Genomic DNA, 20,559 nt, shown 5'->3' on the forward strand with positions numbered 1-20,559 from the left:
TTTTTTCCCATTGCCATTCCATTTTCCAGTTAGGCGACATGATTGGTGGCTGCCATTGTTGATTGAGTACCACGATTTTTGGTGAAGATAGCGATTTTGTGCAAGGGCGATTTTTGTGTTTGGAGCTTCTACCTCCAACTTGGACGATTTTCATTGATGCCGCCATCCTTGCTTGCTGTTCTCAGACCTAAGTTGGCAGGTTTGAATGCCATTGATGACATTTTCAGACTTGTGTGAGGTGACGCCGTAGCTGGAAAATTTTGATTTTGGTTTGGTGCCATATTTTGGCGGATCCCTTCATATGCTTGGTGGCTGCCATTGTTCCTACTTGCTGTGGTTACTGCAGATCTGAATTTTGACGCCATTGCATCAGCTAGTTCGACCTCCATGGTTGGCTGATCATCAATTTTCAGACCTAACTTTTATTGCCCAGCCAACCACAACTATAGCGATTTGCATTTGGAGACATATTGGGGGCATTTTGGGATCATTTTCAGACCATTGGAGGGCTGTCTCAGGTCTGCAACTTTGTTATTGGCTGCTTGTCCTCAGAAAACTTATCTTTTACCAGACATACCTATGCTCCCAAGTTTGATTGTTTTCGTCATCAAGACTGATTTTTATCAAGTTTGTGCATATTTTTGAATGATTGCAACTTGTTTTGAGAGGTTAATTTATTAGTTGCAGGTTGTCTTCAGATTTGTGACCTCCATTGTTGACTGCGGAAGGTGTCTTCAGACATAATGTTTTGTGAAAACACAACCTTTCACTCCTTTGCACTATAATTTATGCGAAATTTCTAAGTATAAGGAGGTGTTGATTCCATGAGGATTTCATACCCTAATCTTGTCACATTTTGTATTTAAAATTGTTAAGATCTACCTAGAGTGTGGACTATTTTCCTGATTTCATACCCTAATTAGCCTAAATCATTAAAAGGTTAGGAATCTATTAAGAATTATATTTTTCCTAAGTTCTAACTTCAAGCTTCGTACATGTGCGATGTCGAAGTCCAGATTTAAGGAAAGAAGAGAACAACAGAAGATACTGGAAACTGGATTCTATCCAAAATCCAAGATGTCATCCAGATGGAAGGAGATTACGGATACAAACATGCATTTCCTGAGCCTGAACCTGATGCGACAACGGATATTCGGAGTCGGAAATCAGATTCCTTCCCCAGCGTATGCAAACATTATGAAGAGTGGTATTTTTCAAGCTGCTGGATTCCCACAGTCCATACAGTGCAGTGAGCTTATCCTGGAGTGTGCACGATGTTATGATCCTCGCTCGCGAATGATCAAGATTCCTAAGGGCGTTGTCATTGCCTACCTCGCTGAGGATGCGATTGCTGGGGTGTTTGGAATCCCACATGGAGCAGACATGAAGAATGCAACTAAGGATGAATATGAAGATCGGTACACGAAGAAGATGGATGCGTGTAAGAATATAATAAACAAAGAGTGGATGATCGAGCCTAGGCTTCATCATTCCAAGGCTCCCAAGACACTCATGTGCATAGACTTCAAAGAGGAATATAGTGACTTAGTATTCCTGCTTAACAAAGTGATGGGGATGCCGCAGGGTGCAATATACGATGGATGGATGTTCTACTTCATCCAAGATTGTCTTAGAGGGACATTAATAAATTGGTCTAGAATCATAAGTGACAATCTAGAGCGGTCCAAGTCATTCGCCATGACTTCCTACTTGGTATACCTGCTTGCACGGTTTGTTACATACAAAGGATTGATATGCAGAGGTGAAGTCGGGAATGGGCAAGGACAATTCAGGAGTCATGAGTGCTATCCCCAGCTGAACATGTATAGAATTGAAGACTATAAGAGAGTGAATGATGTATTCACAATGTACATCATGTGGATGCTGCAAGGCGGAATCCATAGGAGGTTGTCCAAGGAGGCAATAGAGTTAATAGAGAAATATGGATCATGGTATATTCAGTTTCCCACTTTCACGTACCTTAGGATTCCTGGGTTTCAATCCGAACCCTTCAGGCTTCCTAGGTATCCTTCCGATAGAATGATCTTGTTGGAAGTGGCGAGACAACTTCTAGAGTTTGATTTCATTCAGAGAGAGAAGCATAGGACATGCATGACATTCCCTATTTCAGTTGGGAAGACGTTGGAGGTTTGTCAGTCTGCCTTAGCCGCCAGCACTACGAGTGAGGAGCTTGCATTCTATCGATTTGCAACCTTCAAGAAAAGAGAAAGATTTGATCCAGATAAGAAAGTTGGAAGGATCAGGGGAGAGAAGTTCATCCACAAGGTAGACATAGAAGAATCATTCCTTCACCTATCATTCCTTCACCACCTCTCAGTGTCTCATCAATTAAGGAAATTGAAATAACAAAACAGAATAAGGAGACCCAACAATGTTCAACACAGTGATACTACCAAAGAATATTTAGGAGTTACATACCACAACGACATCTGCTCCACCAAATGAGAATGATGATCAGCCGGGATCCCCTACTGTCCTCTTGGAGGTTAGTTTGGGAAATGAGATATATAATTTGACCAGGAGTAATCCTGATGATGATGATGATGATGATGATGATGATGATGATGATGTTATCTCAGCATTGCGAGGGCTTGATCGAGATATGTGTCTCGATGATGGTATGGAGATATCCGCTATTCCTGATTGGCTGATGAAAAGTATGGAAAAAAGTAAGATGATAGAGGTACAACCTATTGATAACATTGATGACTACTTAGCTAGGAGCAATAAGGAGAAAGAGGCCAAGAGAGCTGAGATTTTGTCGCACATAGCTAGAGATGAGATGGGAATGCGGATTTCGCAAGTGGTTGTTCCTATTGGAGGTGTGACGGCTGACATTGCTACTCCTATGGATTTGCAGATTACTTTAGTTGCCCTTGGCCGTATTACAAGAGAGCAAGAGTTTCAGGAGGTTGGTGATAACCTCAAGGCGATCAGTGCAAGTGTAGATAGAGAAAATGAAGAGAAGGAGAAGTACAAAGAAGAGAATATCAGACTTAGAGAGTATATTGCGGGGATAAGGTGTGAGAATCCCACCCTTATTTCCCCTATTGCGGTTGATCATGGACTACATTCACACTATGAGGCAGCTAGAGATACACTCTCGGAGGTGGAGAAGTGGATTGAGAGTGCAAGAAAACAGGCGAATGATTTCCTTACTCAGTTTGTCCAGGCATATGATAGGACAACATGGCTCATGTTTAGAATATAGTATTTGGAGGGAGTTTGGGAAGAATTTCGGCCTATACAAGAGAGGACTATTCCACGCCTCAGAGCTTTGAAGAAGATTCCCAAGTCCACATTGATCAGCGAGAGCATTGTGCACAGTGGAGACAAGTACGATTTCCATGGTCGGTATTGTTCATTGGCCATGAAGAAATCAACTTATGAGAGTGCCCAGTTGAGTTGTACAGAGATGGAAGGATTGATTCAGGACATTCAGTTGAAGATCCTTGCCTCAATTGAGGAATTATTGGGTGTTGATGTTAGTGATGCTAGTGGGTTACACTTAGCTGAATTAAGAGACAAGATGAAACTTATGTATTTTTGGCAGTTGGACTCTTTAAAGAAGAGTCAGATAGATGATTTGGTCTCTTTGTTGATTCATGTTCATAGTTCGTAGAAGCTCATGCCAGATTGGGAGAACACTTTGGACGCTTGCTCGGATTCATTGGACGTGATTGATTTGCAGCAAGATACCTTGCCTAGCATTTCCATGGAGGAGTTAGATTCTGTATTGGCTAGATTCTTGGAGTATGCTAGGAGAGATAGAGATGTAGGGAGGAATCTTCTAGAAGATTCCCTATTTGATGACTAGGTATCTTTTTATTGGGCCATATGTTGGTGGCACCACTTTTTATGTAAACCCTAATTAGGGCAATTCTAGGGTTTTGTTGGCATGATCTTGGCCCTTGATTTAGTTTTAATCTTGGCCATTCATTCTGTAAGAGACTCTATATATACCTCCTTGTCTCTCATTTGTAAGAGAGAGTTTTTGTAGAATTGTTGGTATATGCTGCAACTATTTGAATCTAAATCATTGTTCAATTGTTGGTGATTTTTCTCTTCAAATGTTGTCTTTGCATTCATGGTTCTCAATTCCTCCAAGTTAGATTAGAATTTGTTTTCATGTTTATTAGATTAAGTGAAAGATTTGTTGAATATATTTGTGTGGAATCCTTAATCCATACCACTAGCCTGTTGTCACTGGTAAGTGCGCCTTGTGTGCTCGATTGGAAATTTGAGTAAGCTTAATTTCAACTATTACGCGTCCCTTGACAAGCATCAACTTGGATGGTGTCAACGTTTGATGGTAATAGTCTGAAAATCCTTGAGTATACCTTAGATGATTGCACTAAGCTTGTGTCAATACCTGTTTGTGAGACCTTGCCTAGTTTGATTCCATTAAATTTGTTCATCATTTCCTACATTCTTAGGCCTAGAATAAATTTCCTGAACCCTATTCTTTTTGCCCATTTTTTAGTAAGAATTAAGTCCAGAACTACATTGCTAAATCCTAAGTTGTCAGCACACCTATTCCGCATATTTCATGATTAAAGAAGATAATCCTAACATTTGTGTAAGTCCCCAAGTGAACACAACAATTCACATCGGCCATTGAGTTACCCACTTGTCAAGACCTGACATGTAGAAACCTTGGAATCATTTTAGTTGATCTTACCCTTAGCATCTGAGGTGATTTTGTTCAAGAGAGGGTAAATTACTTTGGTATTTTATTCTGAAATGTAATGTGCATAAAACACACATCAACAGATATACAAACAAAATATGAATGTGACTACCACTCATTGGAAAGTGAATGAAATCTTAGAAAAGAGAACATTTTTTTTTCCTTCATTCAAAAACACTGGCGGAAATGTTGCTTAATCAATTCCAAGATCAACTTGAGTAAATATTGACTCAAGCATCTAGTGAACATTCAAAGGTTCATCTCTATAGTGCCATGGTAATGGACACGGTATTGTCAGCCACTAAAAATGAAAGAAGCATTGGAGATGCATATGCATGTATGCAGCTGCCCTATGATGATTTCTCGTTAGGAAAGATAGATTCTTGTGTGAATTTCACTGAAATGTTAGACGTTGGTCAGGAGGATGTGTGTAACATTGTTGATCCTGATGGGCTGATTATGAAGCTGAATTAGCAATACTCAAAAATATGACAAATGCATTATGAGACAAATACTACTGTCAATGATCTGACCCTTAGTGACCCAAATTTTGATTTGGGGAGGCATTTAACTCCAGAGATGTTATTCAAAGTTTTCAAGAGATTCTGCAACAAGTTGGATGGCCCAATTATTGGAGTCAAAACTTGTAGGTGCAGAATTGTATGTTCTTGGACTCAAAAATGAAGTTGATGATTTGCAGATTCTTAACATGAATTCTTCACTAGGTAGGGGAATTGAATTACAGACCTTGAGGAGTTGCTGTATCTTTCGATTTCCTTATGGAACAAGTCCCTACTATTGAGCAAGAAGCTTACAAATGGAATGAAATTATCAAGTCTCTAAAAGGAAAATGAAGTCAACCCACAGTCAAAGAAATTGGGCAGCTGCACATACAAACTCCCAGGAATGAATTGGGATCCTGGCCTTACAAGATTAACATTCAAGGAGAAGTCAGAGAAATTGCTTGAGGACAAGCAATATTCGGGGCAGGAGGACTGTCATGCTGCCTCCGCTTAATTGGGGTGACAACATTATTCTAATATAATACTAATAATATAATAATAAGTATAGTATATATATATATTCAACTTTCTGAAATATGTCGGCCAGTTTTGGGTCCTTGTGACCTGTTTTGGTTTGGTATTTAAACAAGCTACTTTCTTTCATTTTGGGTGCATCTGATTTTCTGGCTAATTGGAGTTGAGCAATTCACATTTTGCACTGTTTGGATCAAAACCCTCAAGTTAGTGGAAACTGGTAGGATGAAAACCCTGCCATGGTTGTGTTTTTTCTGAGCAAATCCCCTATCAGGGTTTGCAACTGAGCCTATTCTGAGCTATCTCATATTTTTCCAAAGTGGTGCAATTGTCAAATAGGAGAATTGGGACCTATCAAGGCAGGGCATGCATTTACCTTCTTTAGCAATCAGATCTGGGTTGCTGGGTGTGACATTCACTATTTTCCAATGTTCTGTGAGCAATCTATAGAGGCGCAGTCACCAGAATCCCAAGGACAAAGCTGGAATCACTGTACAGAAAATTATATCAGTCTATATTCAATGGTTCTGGGCGGCACACAGCAAACCCTAGGCATTCATTAGCAGACCCGGCACAGAATTTTTGTTGCAGACCTATAACCCTGTATTGGGAGGTTCACAGAGGCAGTTTGTTTGAGGATTTCAAGCCTCAAACCAGCTTTCAAACCTTCATATCTCTAGAGCAGATTTGTTTCTTTAGAAAACTCTCTGAAGGCATCAACTGGGCACATAATTGGAATGCATGCTCCCTGATCTGGGGCTTAGGATACCCCTGCACTGGACATATTAACCAATCAATTGGCCTGATCATTCCCCTAAGGCATGCACAGGGTTAATATATTGTAAATAGCTGGCTAAGCCAGAAATTTGCTGCTAATAACTTTTGTAAGTTCAAATTGTGCTCTGTGCTAATTGCTGGACAATTTTGTTGCTCAATTATTGACTTTTTTCCAGATCTGAAATTTAGCCATTGTGTTCAAGAAATTCAGTGGTGTTATTGCATTCAGTGGTTATGTGGTTTTCTTGTTGCATTTTAATCTGTAACCCTAGTTGGCTTCACTGTTATCTAACCTAGAACCCTAGGTTCATTTCAAGATCAAGTGAAGTGTTTCTAATTGCATGCAATACAATATTAGAACCAAAGTGCAAGGGCTTAATCTTTTGGTGTGGTTCTTTGAAGCATTCCTTCTGAAAATGCAACTAGACTTAATCTCCTACTTTGAACCTGCTAGTGAACATGTTGGAGGTGTTGTAGAAAAGAAAATTCCTTTGCAGATTTTTTTGTGCACTGTGGGAATGAGTTTGCTATTTTATGCATAATTTTTTTTCATTGTAGTAGACTGGCTAGTTTTGGTTGAATAAGAAGCATATGTATTGGTGATCAGATAGCATAAACATCTTCTTGCTATATAGGCAAAGTGGCATACACTAACTAATGCAAAAAATTATAATGGTTGTAACTATAATATCCCATGTATTTGTTCTAATTCACATTACAAACTCCAGCCCATCAGAAGTTTTGATAAATAGTTCTTTTATGTATAGGTGGATATTCTCTCTCTACCTTGAATAGCTAGGTTGTACTGTTCATGGTTATTCTTGGCAATGTATCATTTCAGGATCTCATCAGTACTTTGTGATTGCAAAAGTGTCTATCTAGTTTGTGTTTGCACTTGCAGTTAAATATTCAGAGGGGCTTCACATAGCAAGGCTTTAGGCTATGCAATCTAGAATAGATGTCTTTGCCACATAAATACTTTACTAACAAAGGAGCTGATACATCATATTGGAGATGACTAAGATTAGTTAATCTATTATTTTCATTCATAATCCATTGGGTATATTATGAAGGATTTGACAGATTGTATCTGGAAGCATTTCTATAATGTTTTTTAAATTTTTGTTGCAGCTTAGAGAGCATGTGCTTTGTCTTTTCCATGTCTTTTCCTTTATTTCAAGATTACGTTTTTTTTTAGTTGATTTTTCTGTTGTCTGCAGTGTTCCTTATGCACAGTGTTATGGGGGTCATCAGTTTGGAATGTGGGCTGGCCAACTTGGTGATGGTCGGGCCATAACACTTGGAGAAGTTTTGAATTACCAAGGGGAGCGGTGGGAACTTCAGTTGAAAGGGGCTGGTAAAACTCCTTATAGTCGTTTCGCTGATGGCTTTGCAGTTCTTCGGAGCAGTATTCGTGAATTTCTATGCAGTGAAGCCATGGATGCTCTTGGTATTCCAACAACTCGTGCTCTTTGTCTTGTAACTACAGGAAAAAGCGTGACTCGTGATATGTTTTACGAGTATGTTGTTGAAATTGCATTTTTCAAACATGCATGCTGATTAATTCTATTTCTTGATAACAAAAATAAAATCAACTAATTTAAACCAGGATAATTCTTGTTTAAACAACTATACATCACTAAAACTAAATGCCGATTATCATTATTTTATGTTTATCTACAGTGGTAATCCAAAAGAAGAACCGGGAGCTATTGTTTGCCGTGTAGCTCAATCTTTCCTACGATTTGGATCTTATCAGATTCATGCATTAAGAGGCGAGGAAGATGTGCAAATCGTTCGTACTTTGTTGGACTACACCATACAACATCATTTCCCACATTTGAATAGCCTCTCAAGCACAGGCGAGGACTTTTCTTTGAAGCCAGAAGGACTTGAAAAGCCTGCTGTCGACTTGACAACTAACAAATATGCAGGTAGGTGCACTATTCTTTCATTATATTTAATACCGTGTTACCTATTTTTGGAGGCTAATATTACTGATTTAGTGTTCAAGAGTTTGTATTAATTTCTTAGAACTAACCTATTATATCATATAAATCAGGTTGCAAAGCTCAAGGTGATATATATCTAGAGAAATGTACATACATGGCATTAAGTGGGCATATACACTCAATTTCTTATCTCTATTTTGAATACAAAAGTGTTTCCTGTATTAGATAACTTGTGAAATCTAACACCTTGTAGATTGGATTATAAAAAATCATTAGTTGCTTTAGGGCATGTTAAATCTTCTTGCCATTTTAGTATCCATTTGTTTAGCATTCTTGAGGTAAGCCAGGAATCTTATCCCTTGACTTTTCTTGTCAGTTTATGGTCATCACTTCCAAAGAATACTACCTATTTTTTTCAAGAAGCCTAAGTATGATTGAAAGAATTTCTAAGAATTTTTCTCATTGTTGATGACATGCTAGTTTGATATTTTGTTTTTCTTAGCTGGACTCAAGAATTTTCTTTATTTGATACTTCACAAGAGGGTTTCTCGTGAGTTTTATACTGTTGGATCTTCTTGCTAACCTCTCTTACCAAAAATTTCTATCATTATGGACAAATTCCTGGAAGATTAGGTTGCCATGTAGTTCAGTTTTAAAATAGAAATATGTTAGGCTGTCAGTCCTGAGTTAGAGGGGTTTTGAACCTTATTACATTTCTATTGGGCTTACCTTACCAATCACTGGATTTTAAAGAAATTTCAGTAAATGACTAAGGTACAAATTCCTCCTTGTCGTCACTATGGCATTCTCTTAGAAAACATGCATAAAATCCACACATATTCACATCCTTTCAATAGGAACTCCTAGGTCACATAAAGTGGTGTAGGCTAAGTCATAGGGTTTGTCGAATTTCATAGATGAAATTCGAAATTCAGTGAACTTAAAAGAAATACTAAAAAATTGTTATCATTCGCCCTAAAATTTGTATAGACGAGGGCTTATCATTCCTTTTCGTGGTCTGTATTGTTCAATGAGTAGTGATGGCTCAATGAGGATGATTGATGGGTTTTTGATCTGATTCTATAGGGTTTCCTTCAATCTACGCTACAAAAGTTTGAAATTCTTTTAATACTGGGTTGCGGGCGAGTTGGGCAGCAAATGTAGACAGCTGCTTTTTTAATTTTGAGCAGTCACTAAATAAGCTGATAGCCATTTCCTATATAGCCATTCAACCATTTATCGAGAGGGGAGGTAATAATGGGAAGCAATGAGGGGCGTCCATTGAATAAATTGATTTTAATTTTCAGGTTTCATTTTTATTTTTATTTTTTGTTTTCTTCAATAAAGTTTAATATTTTATATTTTTTTTCAAACAAATTTGTTTTTTAATTTTATATTTTTACTAACAAATTAAAATTTGCTAGTTTAAAGTATTTATATTAGCTTTTTAATTATAATATATTTATTATTTAATATACTAAATTTAATATCTTTATTATTTGTATATTAATAATATTTAAGTTAAATTTTAAGCATATATATTATAATGTTTTTAAATTATACTATATTCAAATTCAATATAGCATCGTGTTATTTTTATGGGTTATTACTAAATTTTTAATAGAATCAAATTTATATAAGGTGAATTTAATCACGATTTTTTTTTTCGTATTCTTTTTACTTGCCGAACTTCATCTGAATTTTATTGTTGACGAACACGAACATGAACTCGAACCTTGTGACATAGGGTGTAGGAGCATCCTAGGGGTCATGCACTATTGTATCTCGAAAAACATTTCTATTTGTTTTGTTTCATTTGATGCAGTTATCCTTCGTGCGCCTTGTGTGTTTTGATGTTTTCTTCTTGTGTTGTTTGGGTAGTTGGTAGACCTACACAACTCTAGTGCCTTGCACAAGCTTGTTTGCATCTTGCGCAGCCTATTATTCATGTGTGCCTTATGTAGTTGTATTTCGTGTGTGCTAGTGATGGGATGCTAGCTTGGTGAGCTCTGAGCGAGCTTTAGTTTGCGCTAGATTGTTTGCATGTTTTGCACAAGCATTTGTGTGGCCTTTGCATGTTGTATCTATATGAATTTTTTTGTATAATGCCAATTTTTTAGCATTATTGCCCACAATGATATTTAAAGTAGTGGGCATGGAGATGATTAGGGCTTTGTATTCAGCAGATCCTAGTTTTTAAGAAGCATGGCTCACATGCATGGATCTCTCGGTTGGCATAAGTGGTTCATTCAAAGATTACTTTGCATAGAGGGTTTGTTCTAAAGAAAACAATTGCTTTATTTGCACAATTTGATGAATGGCAGATACAGAGGCCACTTTGGATCAGACAAGATGCATGCCTCGCTATAGGAGAATTGTTATTGACCAATTTTGTGCAAGGACACCAAAAGATTTGTTGAGCACTATAGACCATGCCAGTTAGCAAAATGAGTGGCATATAACATGGGTTTGTATTAGCTATCATGCATGCCAAACAGACCTTGGAGGCTGTGAAGTAAATTTTACATCCCTATGTTTTAATTGTGTTTGTTTTCACTCATATGTAAATTGTACTTAATTACTTTAATTAGTCATTTTAACAATGAGGTTGAACACACTTTTTATGACCTTAATGAGACTTATATCAATGCTTGAGGTCTTCCATCAACAATCAATATTAGCTAAAGAATCGGCTGTCCCATTACCTTCACTGTAGCATGACCGATTCTCACCTCATTGAAGGAGTGAAGTTCTCTGGCCTTTAATAATGTTAAGAGTCTAAGGATTTTAAGAGATAGCTTGGGTTGTTTCATGGTGGCTAATGCTGGATGCTTAGGTTATCAATCCAACTGTGATGCAAAAGCCACTGCTGCTTTTTGGGTCATCCGGTTGGCTAGAGAAATCAAGGTCTCACATTTAGTGACGAAGGAGACTCTCAACATTCTCAACTGCCTCGGGCCTTTCTCCTTCATCACTAGATGTGAGACCTCGAGTTCTCTAGCGAACTAGATGACCCAAAAAGCAGCAATGGCTTTTGCAACACGATTGGATTGATAACTTAAGCACCCAGCATTAGTCACCATGAAACAACCCAGGCAATCTCTTGAAATCCCAGTGTGCGCCCTGCCCTCCAGTTGCTGCACCATCAAAGTTGAATTTAAATCAATTCAAGGGAGGTCTTTTCCATTTAGTAGCTTTTCTTCTTAAGAGCTTTGAATTACTAGGATTAGATTGTCATGCCCCTAAACCAGATCTCAACCACTATTAATAGAAAACTGAGGGATTAATAACATAGAGGGCTGACTAGTATAAATATTAATGATTCCTAAACAGTGAATTTCCAAAAAGGGCCGACTCAAAATAAAGATGAATAAAATCAGACTAATCTGTATTATGGCCAACCTGTTTGAACCAAATTAAATTTTTATATATTACTCCAAGGCTGACTCCTTTTTGAATAATGACAAAGGACATGTATTTCAGAGGTAGAATGGTGGAATCACCTCCAAGGCAGTGATCTCATTATTTAATAAGACAGCAATTAAGATAGGGCAGCGATTATGAGAAACAAACAACAATTAATCATGGCTGACCTCCTTCTTAACATAAAAACAAATTGTATATAAGGGCAACAGTCAGATGGTTGAGAGACACCACCGTTAGGAAGGGACATGACCATGGGAAAGACATGCCATTCCACCACCGGTTGAGGGATATATTAATTGCAGATTGACACTCAAAGAAGGATTGTCAAGGAAGCAATCGAAGAAGAACGAAAAGTATGTAGTGGATCTGCAAAAGAAGCGATTCTGATTTGAATTCCATAAGGGATTACACTAGAATTGATTTACTTTTAATAGCCTGCATCAAGGGTATCAAATCAGGGAAGCAAAGAGATTTCTCATAGTTTTATATACCTGAGTATAAGCAATCGATCAGATTGTTATAAAGCAAATATCAGAATTATGCATTAACTAGTATTTGATATGCAATAGGGGCAATAATATTATGCATCTATAATCTTTAATGTATATTTTTATCAAGTTATTTATAACCTTGTAAATCTAGTATGTCTCTTCAAGTTTGTCAATTCTTTATTCCTATAAGCAATCATTACGGGAATGGAGGGAAATATATTTGGGAAGAGGTGGTAGACAAGGTTCCCCCGAATTAAGCAGGTCACCCCAAGGGATGGAATCATCAAGCTGGATGTTCCTGCCGCTTGTTCGCCAAGGGATGACTTGTCTTGGTTAGATGCTACGCGCTCTTGGGCTTAATTGGGCTGAACAGTATTCGTCAATGACCTGAGTACCCTCAAATTAGGTAGGCCACCCCAGGAGATGGAATCATCAAGGTGGATGTTCCTTGTGATGTCCCCACTTTGAAATAGAATTTAATAATGAATAATAATAATATAATTAAAATATTAAAAATTAAATAAAAATATAAAAGATTATAATTAAAATTTAATTAAGTTAATGAATGGTCAAAAAACATAAAGTGAAAAGTTGTGACTCCCTCAAACATGAGATATAAAAGGGAGAAGAGAACCACATTTGAGTGGGGAATAATTTGGGAATGAGGAGTGCAGATCTGATTTAAATAAGAAATGCAGTTCTGATTGTGAAAGGTTGTGTCCCTTTTAAAGGGCAGAAATAATGAAGAGTTGCACTCTTTCAAAGGGTGCTAATGGTAAAAGGGTGTGTCTCTTGCCAAAGGGCATACATGATGAAGAGGGGTGACCTCTCCCTCATGTGGAGGTATATAAATGAAAGGAATCAAAAGCATCCAATGACATCACCATCGATCAGATCAGATCAGAACTGTTATTAAGTTACAGGTAGTAACATCCTTGTTCTTGGTGGTATGCTTGGGGATGTGCTTAATATGTATGCTTAATATATGAAGCCTGGTAATGTTCTTATGCAGAATTTAATAGTAATATTAATATAGACTGCAATATGTATGACAGTCATATAATATATATATATATATATATATATATATATATATATATATATATATAAAATACATGACAAGTTTGTATTCTCATAGTCTAGTCCTTAGTCTTCTACTAATGCCTATGTAAGGATTGGAATAATTGTCTACGGAAAGGCAGTCTAAATCCTCACAAGTCAGCCAATTCCAAGATGGTAAGGACATGTATTTCCAATGCCTTGAGGGAGAGTCCTGAGATGGGTACGAACATGCATTCCCAATGCCTTGAGGGAGCCTGCTTGTAGATGGTCTCTAAGCGCACTAGCACAATAATTTTCCCTCCTTAGTTTGGGTTAGAGAAGTAACAGGGATAAGACCTTGCTATATAGGGTTTTGGAATTGTATTATTAAGAAGTAAATGCCTACTAATCTAAACATTTAAAGTGAGATGTTATAATATTTAATAATGCATTCAATAATATAGATTAATTGTTAATAAATAGCCTGCCTCCAAGTAGGAGATATCACATTCATGCTGCTTGTGGGCCAAGGAGCGAATTGTCTTGGTTAGACACTGCACACTCTTAGGCTTAATTGGGCTGAACAGTAACTAGGCACCCTTTATGGCTTTCCTCTCCAAACCCTATGAAATATCCCTCCCAGATCTGTGATTGATTTTCCGAATTTCCTGGAATATTTTAATTTTCTGCTCTTCTGTTTGCTTTTTCTGATTTCTGATTTTTTGGTTTTTGAAGTTTATGGAAAATAAATGCAGGGAATTGGAAATGCTTTAAGGAAAGTACAACTCTAGGCAATTTCAATTTGAAAACTTTACTTCAAAGTTCAAACCCTTAATCTGAAAGCATGGAATTAATTATTCAGTACATACCAAATCAGCTATAGGCAAATTAATAATTCGGGAAATGCTGATTTCTTGCACCCATAGCCCACGTTCCACAATACTTGACCCAAGTAACCCCAACATGCCTCCAAAATGAGTGCAATGATATAGACAGGGGGTGGCTAGAAGGGAAAGGCTGGTAAGTCTTGGAAATGTACTAAATCTGAAAATGTGGGACAAACTACTATGTGGCCCTTCTAATGATGTATGGCTGGCCCTAGAATGAGTACAGTTAGCCTGGAAGATGAATCGCTTCAATTCTTGAGCCCACAAACTGCCTTAATCTTGCACATCTTATTCCTTTCAATCTGTTTACAATTCCTTTATCAACTCCTGTGAATTCTTCTTCAATTATGAATATTAAAGCACACCTGCAACTTCTGAATGAAGTCACCTGTAAACAATGCCCTTGGGTGATCTTTCATACCTGTAAGCTTTCAATCCTCTGAGAGTTTTCGTTCTCGAAGTCTGATTCTCCTTCTGAAACCCTTGTTCTCCACAAAGCACCTAGTTTGCACAATTTTCAATAATCCAAATGAATGCTTTTTGGGCTTTTTTATACCTCCAAAAAAAGCCACGATTTCCTTTGGCCTTTTTATCATTTAATAACATTAAATATCATTTGCTTTTAATGTTATAATTTCCTTCAAGGCTGGTATCCAGCAATTGGCTTTAATAAATGATTTTTATATCATTAAATGAATATATGCATTTAATACCCTTATAATGCCATTAATTATAAAGTCACTTTTATTATTTAATATTATTAAAGTCACTACTTTAATAATTATATATAAATCATAAAATTCAATTAAAGCCAATATAAAAACAATTAATTAATTCCGCCAACACCTGAGGGGTAACCATAGTGCCTGCTGGCCATCCAGATGGTTTACTATAAATGGTAAGGTCCAGACCAATGTCCATGTGACTTAGTAAATATGGTGAGTGAGTGTAAATAGTGCTTGAATGACCTCTGCAAGGTAAGTCTCAAATATCTCAATGCACTGGAAAGGAGAACACAAAAAAATGACACCCAAAGTGTTAGCTGAAGAACCTTGAATGGCCACCAAATCAACTCATTAGCGTACGGAGACAAATTAGATAGGCTAATCCCTAAAAAACACAAATGCTAAGGAAGGCGCAAAAATGGGGACTTTACACCATATTATGGTTGATTTAGGAGAATGGAACCATTGATGCTTAATTTCTAAGATCAACAAGTTACATGATTTATCTAAGTAGATTAAGATGATTGTTGACATATATGTATATGTATTTGTATTTGTTGTTGAATCCCTAACCCTAATAGAAATGAATAATCTTATGAATTATATTTCAAGTATTATCTAACATGGTTGTAGGACCTAAACCAGGATTTATGTTGTTAACTATATTATATTCCTTATCTCAATTGAACTTGTGATTTTAGGGCAAGATCTAGGATCATCCCAAAAGGGGATATTACATGGATGTGTTGACAGTCGAATATCAATTTACTGCAATTCTCAGTTCAATCTCCTTGAGGGAAGAGATTTAATAATATAGAGATTTTCCATGATGGCAAGGGTTGTAAATTTGTAATCGTACTGACTTTCTCCCAACTTTTCTTTTTACCTTTAAATATTCTTGCATTTCTGTAATGTCCCCACTTTGAAATACAATTTAATGATAAATGATAATAATAAAATTAAAGTTAAAATATAAAAGAATACAATTAAATATAATTAAATTTTAATTAAGTTAATGAATGTTCAAAGACATGAAATGAAAAGTTGCGACTCCCTCATACATGAGATATAAAAGGGAGAAGAGAACCTCATTTGAGGGGATAATTTGGGGAATCAGAAGTGCAAAACTGATATAAATAAGAAGTGCAGATCTGAATGTGAAAGGTTGTGTTCCTTTCAAAAGGCAGAAATAATGAAGAGTTGCACTCTTTCAAAGGGTGCTAATGATGGAAAGGGCGTGTCTCTTGCCAAAGGGGCATAAATGATGAAGAGGTGTGACCTCTCCCTCACATTGGAGGATATACAAAGGAGAAAGTCTCATTTGAGGAGGACATCCAAGGGAGATCAATTTGAAAAATAATTTATTACTCTCGAAGGGCAGTAATGAAGAGTGATGGCTCATTTCTTATGAAGAGTTGTTACTTCCCACAAATGAAGATATAAAGAAGAGATTAATTCAATTGAGAAGGGGGAATTGGAGGAACCATCCATAAGATCAAAGAAGACAAGAAAGTCAATGGATCAATATCTAATATCAGGATTAATAAGGGTGAAAATTAGCAGACTTTGATATTTACAAGTTCAAGATTCAGAGACTGACTGGCCCAAGGGTTGGATCTGGTCCTGGTTGGATGTTCATGCTTCTTGTGGACTAAGTAAACTATATCTCCATGTGTATGCTTGTACCTATCCATGTGTCTACTTCGTGTATACATCGTGTTTTCATGTGTATGCTCCGTGTTGGGCACATCTACTACATGAATATTTATGATTACTGATTTCTATCACTGTGAATTCTTTTTTTTTTGTTGACCTAGAAAGATGAGTTTATTTAGGAAAGAATATTGTAATTGAGGTCTTACATATCCTCTTCTCAATGAATGAGGATTTCACCTTTGTTTGTCTCAAGGAAACAACCAAACACAGATTACAATTGATGAGAGAGAACTTGTCCTAAGATTACAAATTTACAAATCTTCAGGGGTTAATTAGGAATCCTTGCATAGGGAAAATTTAGTTAAATTGATCATTGCTTTAGGACAAGCAATCTTGAGTGGGGCAGGCTGTAATGTCCCCACTTTGAAATACAATTTAATGATAAATGATAATAATAAAATATAAATATAAATATAAAAGTATATAATTAAATTTCAATTAAGTTAATGAATGGTCAAAGGCCTGAAATGAAAAGTTGTGACTCCCTCAAACATGAGATATAAAAGGGAGAAGAGAACCTTATTTGAGGGAGATAATCTGGGGAATGAGAAGTGCAGATCTGATTTAAATGAGGAGTGCAGAAGTGATTGTGAAAGGTTGTGTCCCTTTCAACCAGACTTTGGAACTAAAATGAGAGATGGTTAAGTTCCAGATTGTTTTGATCATCGGATGGGTAAAAGGAGAATGCCAACACATAACAAACTTCCACATAGAGCCAAGGGAGACCCACACAACGTTCTGATCTGGCTAATTAGAACAGAGAAGGAGAATGAGCATTCAAAGATGTGAAAAATAGACTTAGCATTATCCTCAGATAGTGCGCACCTGTTGGCGATTAAAATTTCTTCCTTATTAAGATTATTGATAGTTAAGTCAAGCAGCCTGCCAGAAGAAATTGACTTTAGGTAAAATATTCCCGTTCCAAACCTTCTTCCATTCAAACCCATTAGGATACATAACAAGCTGGAGGTAACTAGAAGCAACAGTTTAGTCCCCAGAGGAAGAACCCAAACAAATGATTTCATCTTCACTATTAGTCTGACTTATATGGAAGCCTTTTAACTTATCATAAGGAAGCTAATAGCCTCCTGATTGAGGGTAGGAGTAAGGAAATTAATCCACTTTCTACAGAATTCTTTACTCCCTGTAATTAGCCACTCACTGTTCAATGAGAGTAACAAGATCATTCTTGATAGCTGAGCAAGGGGATACAGAAGTAAAGGGAGTGTTTCCCAACCAAGAATCCTCCCAAGATATCACTTTCAATTCATTTCCCACTCTCCAAATTGGGCCTTCTTCTAAGTTGTCTGCAATTTCTCATCTTATTCCATGTAGCTGATCCACGAGGTAACTTATCCATATTAGGAAAATCAATAGCAGGCACTCATTAAAATATTTAGCCCTCATTTTATCAGTCCAGTCATTGTTTTCTTTTACATGTCTCCAACCAATTTTGGTTAGAGAGATTTATTGTCATGCTTAACTCTTCTTAACCAACCCACCATGGGATTTAGGCAGGCAGACGTTGTCCCAAGCAACAAGGGAAATCCTTTCTTCCTTTCCAGACCGTAGGAACCTTATTTAAATTTGCTCTACTTTGAATTATGAATGAATACTAATAGACAATTGTGTATAAAGTGTAACATAGTTGTATGAGAATATGAATAATGAATTCGTAGTTGTACTTTTTGAATAATCGTTTCCTCTAACATTAAGGACATATGCTTAGCTCTCAAGGGCTTTAGGGAGTAATGAGAACTTTGCAGGAAACAATGAAACTATTCGCGCTGTTAATGAACTAAAAGAAAGACGAGTTCATAGATATAGCTACTTTGTTGTATGCTTTGAAACATTATTTCTGCGTCATGTGCAGGAGAACTTATTTAATATAGTTCTTGTATTGTCTGGTTGTCACAGCCTGGTTTTGTGAGGTGGCAGAACGTACAGCAGTTTTAATTGCAAAGTGGCAGGGTGTTGGGTTCACGCATGGTGTAATGAACACTGACAACATGAGCATTCTTGGTCTCACCATTGATTATGGTCCCTTTGGATTTTTAGATGCATTTGATCCCAATTATACTCCAAATACAACAGACTTGCCTGGGAGGAGGTACTGTTTTGCAAACCAGCCAGATATTGGGATGTGGAATCTTGCACAGCTAGGAAGCACTTTGTCTACTGCAAACCTCATTAATGATGAGGAGCTTAAATATGCCATGGCAAAGTATTATTTCTTCTCATGCTTATATTGGGATTTCAAGAACTAAGTTAATATACATGATTGAATGAATCAATTTGTACAATTTTGGTATAAAGAACTTATTAGAAGTTCAGTAATTTGATTTCTGCTGGTGTCTAAAACTGAGCTGTTACAGGTATGGTTCTAGATTTATGGATGAATATCAGTCTGTTATGACCAAAAAGCTTGGCCTGGCAAAATACAATAAGGACATTATCAGCAAGCTTCTTACCAACATGGCAATTGATAAAGTGGACTACACAATTTGTTTCCGTGCACTTTCCAATATTAAAACTATCCATGACTTGAAAGATGATGAACTTCTTAACCCATTAAAAGCTGCTCTGCTTGACATTAGTAAGGAGCGGAAGAAAGCCTGGACTGATTGGTCACGGCAGTATATACAAGAGGTATACTCAACATTACAAAACATACTGTAACTCTTCTCAAATGCTAAGATAATTGTGACTTGCATGCTGACCCATTGCATGTCTTCTGGCAGCTTGCTTCATCTGGGATATCTGATGAAGAAAGAAAAATATCAATGGATTCTGTAAATCCAAAGTTCGTTTTGCGGAACTATTTATGCCAGAGTGCCATTGATGTTGCAGAGCAGGGGGATTTTACGGAAGTGCGTAGGCTATTGAAAGTGATGCAGAAGCCCTACGATGAACAATTAGGCATGGAAAAATATGCGCGATTGCCACCTGCATGGGCTTATCGTCCAGGTGTTTGTATGCTATCCTGCTCGTCTTGATTTAGAATTCAACCATTACGAAATTTTGAAGGAAAATTTGTTTCTAGATGCTTGTAAATTAATCTATCTGAATTGTACAGATTAAAAATAATGACTTCAAGTTGTAATAAATGGTTCCTTTTATCTTAGTGTGGTGGTAAGTTTTACCAAGTGCTTCCATCTGTTAATTCATTTTCATGTACTCTTTCTGATTTGGATTCTAATCCTCAGTAGTTTCTGAAGTTGTTGGGAATTTTAAAGAATATGTATTATTTGTAAAGATGACCCCCAAAATATGTTCGAGAGAGCATTAAGAAAAAATTGTGTTCTGATTAATTGATAGTTTTTGACTTTGTTTCTCTTAATATACGCCTGTGTGTGGAAACACGTGCATGTAAATGTTTATTCAATTTTATAGAATTGTGTTGTATATATTGTATACAAATAAATTTCTTGTTTGAAGTTTTATATAGAACTTCCTTCTAGGATAAAATTATGTTACTAGTTCATGCCCTGCACGCCCCAGATCGGGCTGGGTTCAAACCCAAGTTCAGAGTCCGGGTCAATTTGGCTTGGGATTCTGCCAGGGTGGTGCATTTGGTCTTGTGGGTTGTGGACGAACCCAAGTAAGCACAATTGAATTTCACAGAATTTTGCAGCATCCAAAATGAAACCGTTGGATTTTGTGAGTTTTTTAAGTTCTGATTTTATTTTCTTATGTCTATTTTTGGGCAAATCTATACTTTTTCCCAGTTACATATGCAAAAAATTGGTTTAATGTCGCTCAAGAAATAAGTACATGTTTCATCAGCCGGTAGGTC

The 20,559-nt window shown here is 36.8% G+C and overlaps 1 protein-coding gene across 1 annotated transcript in view; it reads left to right on the top strand.

The window, feature by feature from the left end:
* Nucleotides 1–20,098, top strand: part of LOC131031040 (uncharacterized) — a 95,910-nt gene extending 75,812 nt beyond the window's left edge. Inside the window, exons 4-8 of the mRNA XM_057962057.2 lie at nt 7,746–8,045; nt 8,209–8,459; nt 18,681–18,987; nt 19,139–19,412; nt 19,505–20,098. Coding sequence (XP_057818040.2) covers nt 7,746–8,045; nt 8,209–8,459; nt 18,681–18,987; nt 19,139–19,412; nt 19,505–19,759 — 1,387 coding nt within the window. The 3' untranslated portion in view covers nt 19,760–20,098. The remainder of the gene's footprint in view (nt 1–7,745; nt 8,046–8,208; nt 8,460–18,680; nt 18,988–19,138; nt 19,413–19,504) is intronic.
* The last annotated feature ends 461 nt before the right edge of the window (nt 20,099–20,559 follow it).

Source organism: Cryptomeria japonica, chromosome 4 (assembly GCF_030272615.1).
Source record: "Cryptomeria japonica chromosome 4, Sugi_1.0, whole genome shotgun sequence".
NCBI lineage: Eukaryota > Viridiplantae > Streptophyta > Pinopsida > Cupressales > Cupressaceae > Cryptomeria > Cryptomeria japonica.